General features: G+C 41.1%; 1 protein-coding gene across 4 annotated transcripts in view; it reads right to left on the minus strand.

Moving 5' to 3' along the window:
• The window catches only part of LOC149185500 (calcineurin B-like protein 1), a 164,352-nt gene extending 155,163 nt beyond the window's left edge, over positions 1-9,189 (minus strand). Inside the window, exons 1-2 of one of the 4 annotated variants that reach the window (XM_089410700.1) lie at positions 8,942-9,189; positions 8,689-8,854 (exon numbers count right to left, since the gene is read on the minus strand). In XM_089410700.1, the coding sequence (XP_089266826.1) occupies positions 8,689-8,854; positions 8,942-9,016 (241 nt within the window). In that variant the 5' untranslated portion in view covers positions 9,017-9,189. The remainder of the gene's footprint in view (positions 1-8,688; positions 8,855-8,941) is intronic. The other 3 variants (XM_089410698.1, XM_089410701.1, XM_089410699.1) reach the window with 3 other exon arrangements.
• Between the last annotated feature and the right edge of the window lie 815 nt (positions 9,190-10,004).

Raw genomic sequence — 10,004 nt, forward strand, 5'->3', positions numbered from 1 at the left:
CCTCTCTGCTTCTGTATTCACTGCCCCTCAGCTGCAACTTTGATCACTCTCTCAACTTTCTCAGCAAACCCAGCCCTAGAAAGTCGAAATCTTGATCAACTCGGTGTGTTCTCCAAGTGACCCTCAAGCCTCCTCTTATACTTTTCTCGTTGACAAATCAACGGCCGAGATTAAGTCCCTAATCAACAGCTAAGATTAGATCTGGCTTGATCCATGACTTTTGGACCATTCTAACATAGTTTTATATTAATTCACATTAATATTTTATTTTCCCTAAGTTTAGACTTAGGGACTCCATTAAAAATATTAATTATTTTAATATTTCCCAAACTGTTTAGAATCTGCCCAAACCCTTTCTGGGTATTGGAGATCTCATGTGCCTTAGCCTCTCCATCAATTTTCGTGGCTAGAGCACATCCGATGCTACCCCAAATCAACATTTTGGTGATATCGAAGGTTTGTCTTCGTGTGCATGAGTTGTTTCGACTATGTAAACACCCATCACACTCATGCACAATGTTGTAAGCACTGTCGCGCAAGTGTCGTCACGGTCGTCCGAAGGTCTATCCGAAGTGTCGCACTTGTCGCTTTCACCATTAGACAGTCTCGCAGTCAGTCACACTGAGCATATGTTGTCTTGTGGTTTGAGGTGTCTTGTCGTCAAGTCATGTTGAGTGTGTGTTCGCAAGGTCATGTATACACGAGTTCACTCGCTCACACACTTAGCCATTTTTTCCGAAAATCTGTCGACCGGACCACCCTCCATCAGCCGGACCTCCACTGAGCTGCACTGTGCAGTCTTAGCCCTCAGTGACCAAGCACTGTTGCCCAGAACTGCGCAGAGCTTGAGGCTTCCCTCCAGGCAGTCTGCACTGCACAATCCTGGAATCAACCTGGCTGACTGTCACCCAGAACAGCGCAAAAGTTTCCCAAGAATCCATCTCAGTTTGCACTTCCCGCAAGCCTATCTATCAAGCCTCCCGCTGGTCAACCGGAGAATTTGACTTAAGCAGTGACCCAGGGCTGCACTCATCCCCAAAACTGCGCAGAAGTTGTCAGCTTGCACTGCCTAAAGAAATTGTGTAGACATGAGGGACAGGCACTCGCTGCCTGTCACTGCACTGTCTCAGGAAATTGTGTAGTTTTGTCAAGCAGTCCCCCTGTCAGCTTGCTTGCCACGCCTACTGAAAATTGCACAGTTTTGTCAGGCAGTCCACCTGCTGCCCGGCATCTCGCCCAGCCCATAAACTGCATAAACATCAACCTACTTGACTGCCTCCCAGATTTGCGCAGTTCTGACCAGTAGACTCCCGCATCCCGATCCCGGCCTCCTCTGGAAAATTGCGCAGTTTGAGGTGTCTTGTCATTGAGTCATGTTGAGTGTGTGTTCGCGAGGTCATGTATACACGAGTTCACTCGCTCACACACTTAGACATTTTTTCCGAAAATCTCCGAACCACCCTCCATCAGTCAGACCTCCACTGAGCTGCACTGTGCAGTCTCAACCCTCAGTGACCAAGCACTGTTGCCCAGAACTGCGCAAAGCTTGAAACTGCCCTCCAGGCAGTCTGCACTACACAATCCTGGAATCAACCTGGCTGACTATCACCCAAAACAGCGCAGAAGTTGCCCAAGAATCCATCTCAGTCTACGCTTCCCGCAAGCCTATCTATCAAGCCTCCCGCTGGTCAACCAAAGAATTTGACTTAAGCAGTGACCCAGGGCTGCACTCATCCCCAAAACTGCGCAGAAGCTGTCAACCTGCCTACCTGCACTACCTAAAGAAATTGCGCAGACATGAGGGACAGGCACTCGCTGCCTGTCACTACACTGTCCCAGGAAATTGTGCAGTTTTGTCAGGCAATCCCCCTGCTGGCTTGCTTGCCACTCTTCCTGAAAATTGTGCAATTTTGTCAGGCAGTCCACCTATTGTGCGGCATACCGCTCAGCCCAGAAACTATGCAGACATCAACCTGCTTGACTACCTCCCAGATTTGCGTAGTTCTGACCAGCAAGCTCCCGCAGCCCGATCTCGACCTCCTTTGGAAAACTGAGCAGTTTTCACTACCAGTGCTCCCTGCTGCCCGCACTGCCTTCCCGGAAAAACTGCGCAATTTTGCCTCCGAGCTGAGCCAGATCCCACAGATGTCACCTGTTGTCCCGGATTGCTCAACCCAGTCTCTCAATGACCTCTGCACAGTTTTTCCCGACAATGTCCCGGAGCCTCGCATCCCAGCCTGACATGTGCTCTGCACTGTTTCAGAACCTTGTCCTCTCTCCCGGTCACCTGCACCCGGAAACGAAAAGCAATGCATCATGGTAGACTAGGGGATTTCTAGATTTGATGTCGTCTCATCATGAGTGATTGCAGAAACGGGTACACAGATGAGACATGGCACGACGACGAATGGGATGAACAAGGAGCGCATGCTAGAAGACTTGCTCGAGGTTGGACAAACACACGAAGCATACCAAGTAGCAAGCGAATGAGACACGTGCACATGCATGAACCATGAAGCAAACACCAATACCATTGAAGACTCCACGCCATTGTTTTAAAAAACGGCCGAGTCGACTCCGACTCAGTCGAGTCAGACCAAGCCAATACCTGGCCGGGTCGGCTCGGTGGCCGAAACAGAACGGCTGGTCGGGTTGTTACCGAGCCAGTCATTGACTCGATCGACTCGGTAACAACTCGGCCAACTCAGTACTGACTCGGTCGGCTTGGTAACAACTTGGTCGGCTCGGCTCTTTGACAAAAATCCTAAAGCACATTTGTCAAAAGTTGTTCTGCCTCCTACATATCAATGGTTGGGTTGTTGTTTATTGCATATTTATAGCCCTAAAGTAATCTATCACTGTGAGAAAGTTTTGAAAATTACAAGGCCGAAGTATGGTTATCCTAGTGGCATGAATTAGAAAACTGAAACAATGCATTGAGCCATACAATGTTTTTAAAAAGGCAAACGTTCTGGCAATGGACTAATAAATACATATTTACCTCTGATTGTTCTGGAGCTTGACCAAAATTAAATCAAGGGTTTTGAGACTTCATTAGGGGTAGAGAATTGGTATTATTGTTGTTGTAGTCTAGTGATTGTCCTTAGGCTAAGGCAGAAAAGAATCCTGGCATTGGTGGCTAAGTATGAACTTTGTATTGGACAGTGCACTGGGTGCCATTTTGATATAATGGATATATTCATGAGCCTACTTTGATCATATGTTGTCTTCTCTCTATATTCTAAAGCTTTGTGTTTGGAAACATGAATGAAAATCTTTAAAATTATGTTTTTTATAAAAAATAAATATTTAATGTATTTTTTACAACGACCGAGTCATTGAAATCAAACCGGCTGAGTCAATACCGAGTCAGAATCGGAGTCGAACCTCGGACGTTTCCGAGTCGGAGTCAAAGTTTTAAAACATTGCTCCGCGCACTTTGCCATGCGGAGGTGAAGCTATGGTACACCACGGGCACACTCATCACTCAACAGCTCGACACGAACAACACAACCAACATGTGCATACCAACAATGTCATGTTGAGTTGTGTCATGAGTCGCCTCGGCCACATCACTATTTTGGGTCATACTTGTGTAATCAATGTAATGTAACGTGGAAGTCCAAGAGACCCACGGATGAAGTTAAAGAGTCATGTAAGTCGAACAGTCATGAGGGAAGTTGAAGAGTCACAAGGGTCAGTTTCACCTTGGCTATATATACCCCTCATTTGTACATGCAAAGGACTTTTTCACCTTGGCTCCTCCCACATAGCCTTGAGAGTCTGTAATCTTTTCTTTGAGGAGCGAGCAGTGGCTCCAACGCTCCACTATTGGGGTTAGTGATGTATGGTGTACGAATGTGTCTTGGAACTTTCGCTTAATTCAAAAGCTTGTCACAGGCCAGCACGTTTTCACACATGTATTGTATTCGTTTGTAAGACTATTCTTTGGACGCTTGTAATGCATGTTGCTTTAACTTGTACTAAGATAGTTGAACTACTTCGGTTTTTTTAGCGCATATGTTGTTGGAAATGTGTTGTATCAGTTGTTATTGTTGTCTCGTCCGTGTGGACTACTCCGTCGAACACTCGACAGACTCACTCTTGTAAACTTGTTATAACAACCGTCGCACTCGTCTTGACTACTCCGTTGGGTGTTGAACGTGCTATCTGTCACTTTGTGTTTGTGACTGCCGCATCCGTGTGGACTACTCCGCCGGAAGCTGCGCAGATCCTACTGTGTTGTGTCTCTAACTGAGTTGGGACTATTCCCTTTCGACTTGAGACTCACTCTCACCCTCTCCCTTTGCAGTGAAAGAACTTAGACACAAGTTACACTAAGCACTCACCAAGCGCACGAACCTCGTTGTTTTAAGACTAAGTATACCACTCTCATGTGCTGACAAGCAAGAGCTAAGGCATATCTTTAAGATAATGGCAATCGGTCCATCATACCGGATGGGACTCCCACACCAAACGGTGTGAAGTCTAGTTGGGACTTCATACCAGGGAGATCCCCTGAATGTTGGCGGGTCCAGCACCGTCAACAGGATGAAGATTTGCCACACGAATGCCTAGAGAAACAGAGATTAGAGCTCTTGGACAGAGAAAGTTCTAAGATTTACCTCCAGGCAGCCTTACTTCTAACTGGTCCAACATTGAAGATGACCCAAAGAAACCCTTACTAATAAGGATCATCCTTTAAAGCTCAGAAATGTGGTACTCAAGGCTGAGCCTCCAATGGTGCCTTTACACTAACAGAAATAGGTCACAAATATAGAGATTAAGCTTCAGCAGATTCAAGATATGCCCACGCAATAACCTCTTTGTATCACAGCAAATATGCCCTCAGCGAACTTCAAATATACCGTCCAGGTGAATCCGCATGTCCTGAGGTCAAAGAAACTCGGCATCATTCATGGATCAGCGAGATATAAGTTCAAGAGCAAGTTAGTCCTCAGGAATTATGTCTCAACACGCCTTAGATCAGCTACAAAAATCAATTCAAAACCTCAGATCCGAGCTTCAGAATATGCCTCAGCCACAGTGTGAGAACTTTGCCAAGAAAAGGGTTGGAACAAAACACAGAAACTCTTGCTCAGATCAACCTCAAAATTTGCAAGAAAACTCGGCCTCTTAAACGAACATTCTTGTGCAAATGGATGCCTCAGCTTATCATGAAAGTCTTTGAATATGCTCTGTCATAGAAGGTCGAAGGGCCTCAAGAAGTCCAAACTGATCCTCTACACAAATGCCTCAGGAACCAATGAAACTATGTCTTGGATACTCAACCAAAAATGTCGAATTTAGACCTCAGAAGGGCCACAGAGATATGCCCAGAATTTGCTTTAGTCCAGACTTTAGAACATTGCCACAGGGGTCCGAGATTAGCCCTCAACCAGAGCAGCAAAATGCCTCAAAAGTTGTCATAGACATCTACCAAAAAGGGGCCAAGTAGGCCTCAGGAGAATCCAAACTGATCACAGAAATTCCAGCGAGAAAATTCTTAACCAAAGAAACAAAATCAAGCCCAGAACTTCAACCTTCTGCTTCAGACATGCTTGACTACTCAAGGCCGCAGATTTAAGAGAGAACAATCACAGATGATAGTGTTTTAATGCATGCCATTGTGGAGGAATCAAACCTCTATATATAGAGATGAAAGAGAGGCTTCTAATTGAGCTGGCCTGTTCAAAGAGGAGGGAAGCTGACTTGGATATTCAAATTTGAAGTTTGAAAAATGAAATTTTGGAGCCAAAAACCCGAACAAACATTAGGGCCAACTTAACCTTTAAATATTAGTTAATATGCCCTTGATAAAATCCTCTTTTGCAACCAAGTTTGACCTCAAAAAAATATTTAATTAAGTCCTTCAATTATTCTTGGCCTCATAATTTGAACAAATATTTAGCCATTTGTGGAGCTGCCACATTATCTCATTTTGGGGACTTTGACCATACGATCGGGGCATAAACTTTGACGAAGCATATCTCCTCAAACGCGAGAATTTATGTGGCGTGCCACATACCGTTGGAATCGGCACAATGAGAAGAATCAACCAAAGGTCCAAAGATGGTCTTGACAGCAAAAACATTGATTTTCCCATCCAAATTCTTCATCTAAGGCGGGACATAAGACCACATTATCCTTCTAGGGCTTCTTCACCAAAGGAGCTTCCAATCTATGCAATTTAAAGACAAATATTAAGAGTGGTCAAAGACCAATGTTGGCATCAATGACAACACCCATTCAACACATATAGCCTAGGAGAGAGAGATTGATTTCTCTAGTGCGCAGGGGGGCGTACAGGTGGAAAAGAGGAGGCCGAGTTGCGAGAGGAAGATCCGAGCTTTCTAGGTGCCAAAAATATCTAAGGGCATAGTTTTTCCAGTAGGCCAAAATTTACAATAAGTGTTATTTCCAAGTTTTAAATTGGTGTATTTTTTGTGTATTCTCTTAGGGTTATTTTACTTGGTAAAGGAGCCATAATTTTCCTGAGAAATAGAAAAATGGAGAAATTGTGCAAATTTTGTTTTTATTGTGATTGATTTTCTGTTTTTAATTCCACTGCAAAATTGTGAAGCTAAAATACTAGTGTACTTATTTTCAGCAGTTTCAAAAAAGATTTTACTGGGTGAAATATTTTCTGGGTATAAAATAAATTGCTAGGAAAACTAAAGTAGATCTGGTATTAAAAATTAACGTTTGGCCAACAACTCTTGTTGCAAATTGGCATTGTTGAGCATGCTCCTTGCTCTTTCTAGAAGAGTTTTGTTCATGTTTTCTGCTACGTTATTTTGCTAGGGAGTATATATAGTGGTTTTGTGTCATACGATCCCAGCTTCTTTGTAATATTTTTCTAATTCTAAAGAAGTGAACTCGCCTCTATTATTCATTCTTAAACATTTGACTATTATACCATAACTCTAAATTGTTTATATGTATTAAAGATATCAACTTTCTTTACATATGTATTAAAGATATCAACTTTCTTTTCAAGACTTAACCCACACTTTTCTAGAGAAACCATCTATAAATGCTACAAAATACGACAATCCTCTGAAAGAAACTGTAGGGGATGGCCCCCAAACATCAGAATGTATATAACCAAGGATTCCTTTACTACATGACTACCTGCTTTAACTTTTGTTTACACTGCTTTCCAAATATACAATGTTTGCAGAAATTCAAATTCAGAGATTTTAAATTTGAAAGTAATTTCCAATTTATCAATACCTATAGTCCTTTATCACTCATATGACCCAATCGTTGATGCCATAAACAAGTGGATTCAATTGCCTCCTCCGATATCACTGTTGCTTCATTGATTTGAGTACTTCTTCATTGATCTAAGTACTTCCATCTAACTTGTAAAGGTTTCATGTCTTAGTGACCTTCATAACCACTAAAGTGCCCTTAGACACCTTCAGTGCCCCACCTCCTCTACGATGGTGCTCATGGCTCCACAGGCTAGGAGTGGACTTTCCTCCACGACCATTTCCTATTGCGGTCTGCAAACTTCACTGCACACAGTGGCTTGACCCAACTTGAATGGAAGACAGTGTTCTCTCCTCTGTTCCCTCAACTGACTTTCCTTCGATCGATCTTTCGAGCTGAACAATACTCTCCACAAACACAACTCAAACAACAACTTCAACTTGGTCCAACTCTATGGCTCTTATACCAATTGTTGGTTTTCAATGTATCTATACAACATTTATCTCAAAGAATTAATGACAGAAATAATACTAACACATGAAATTTTATGTGGTAAATACCCTAACAGTTTATTATGGAAACATCCAGGGGCAAGGTAAGGTTTATATTAATCAACAAGAAATTACAATCAAGCTTACATCCTCTTCAACTCTCGAGCTTCAGCGATAAAATAAAGTAGGCACCATTAATCCATGTGACCCAAGGTCATTCCAAATTGCATCACCAAACGTAATAGCGGGGTGAACAGTCTGCACTGCCTGATGATGAGAAGGTAGACCCTATCCATACAGACATGTGTCTTCGAGAAATAGTTATTGTTGTTAACTGGTAATGCATATGAACCATGGCCAATTCCACCTTTTCAACTCAGATGCTAGAGACATACTGAGATCACAGCACTTAACAGACCAAGAAGGACTTTGTTTATTTGCAAAGAAACTCTTATATTGCAGGTTAGTTTTACTACAAGGTAGTGATTAAGGATTGTTTATGTCTAACAGGCAGTCTCCTGTTTATTGAGTTTTCATCCACTTGGACAAAGTTTGTCGAAAACCTTTAAACGTTCTTTTGTTTGTACTGCCGAGTTTTGCCTTCTGGACAATTTTGTGAACCTGGATCTGCTTAATTGAAAAACTTATCAATGACTGACATAGCATGTACATTTTTTCCATTAGAAAGAAAGATTGTGATTCATTGCTGGTTGAAAATATCAATATAGAAGAGAGTATCTTTGAGGATGAGTACAAGAAGGCCAATTCCTTCATCTGCCCATCTAGACACGAAAAAGATTCCCTATTAGGTTTGTTAAGAACAGATTGGGGAGTGTTTTTTCAGTATTTAAACTGAGTGGGTAGGGATGGGTGTACTGGCAACCATGAGGAAAATAAAATCCTAAACCTCGAAATTAAAAATGGATCCGGAAATACTATAAACATTAACAAAAATAAAATGAATTTTCTAGCAACTTACAGATTGTTTCAGAAGCCAGCAAAGCCGGATCTTCACAGCCAAGTGGGCTTTTACGAGACTTTGCAGTAAAACAACTGGTGAGAATGGCGATCACATAGTCTAAAACTGCTAAAAGCGGGAGAAATGCAGTTCCAATTTTCTCTCGAATTGTAAGCGAGCTTCTCCGCTGGACCAATCCCAAATATACCAGCATTACAACATAATGTATACGCGTACGTCATGACTTGAAATGGCAGGCAAGCGAAGTACATACCATAAGTGAAGAGGTGAGATCTGGAGTCGAAGGGATGCTGGAGAACCTGTGGTATCCACAATGGGATCTGGCCATGCCTGCGGTATTCTGGTACGTTCACTTAAATTAAATTCACTTCACTTCCATTTGAAGGAATAACTAACTTCCCAGTCGAAAAAAATATAAAAACACTTTCTTCCCCTTCAATTATTGGTGCCGAAAGTTTTCACCTTCAATTATTGGTGCCGAATGCCGATTCGCTCTCCTCCTAACGCAATCCAGTTTATATTTTGCTGCACGTCCATCGGAATCCGGAAAATTTTGAGGCGAAATTTTAATTTTTGTTATTTAAACTGGTTTTTTGAGTGTATATAATGTATATATATGGACTCAGCGTTTTGAAAAATTTCTAGGATACTTAGATTGTGCAGAGATTACCCACTAAATTTGTGATTTCAATAAATTACTGTCAAATTTTAGAGAAATTAGACGGAAAAAACCCATAAAAAAACTTCTAAAAAAATCACAATAAAGACAACTAGATAAACATGTATAGTCTTGTCAGTGTTAGACTACAAAGATGAAAAATGTCAGTGTTAAACTACAAAGATGAAAATATACCATTAACTATAATATAAATCTGATTAAAGATTTCGAGTTTAAATTTGAACAATAATTTCAAGTTTTTAATCTTTTACGGAAAAAAAAAAATCTCAGTCAAATTTTTATTGTCCAAAACGCTGCTGCACCCCAGAGAGTTGAGTGTGTGCCATACCATGGTATAAATTGGGCAAAGATTTTATAGGGGATATTAAAATTTTGCTGCTTATTATTTGAAATATATTTTTAATTATGAATATTTTAAAGTGTTTTCACAAAATTTATTTAATTAATAATAATTATTTGGTAAAGAATTGGGATTTAACTTTTATTTTTAAGTTAAAAGATAATTTTATTTTCTTATTTTTAAATTTAATTTCAAAAAATATTATGTTCACACTTATCAATTTCCATTCAATTTCTTTTTTTTGCGATTTTATTTTTATTACTTATTATTATTGTTATTTTAACTTGTTTTTGTTGT

This window comes from Pinus tabuliformis, chromosome 3_1 (genome assembly GCF_031772625.1).
Source record: "Pinus tabuliformis cultivar Carrire ecotype Pingquan chromosome 3_1, CPIR1, whole genome shotgun sequence".
NCBI lineage: Eukaryota > Viridiplantae > Streptophyta > Pinopsida > Pinales > Pinaceae > Pinus > Pinus tabuliformis.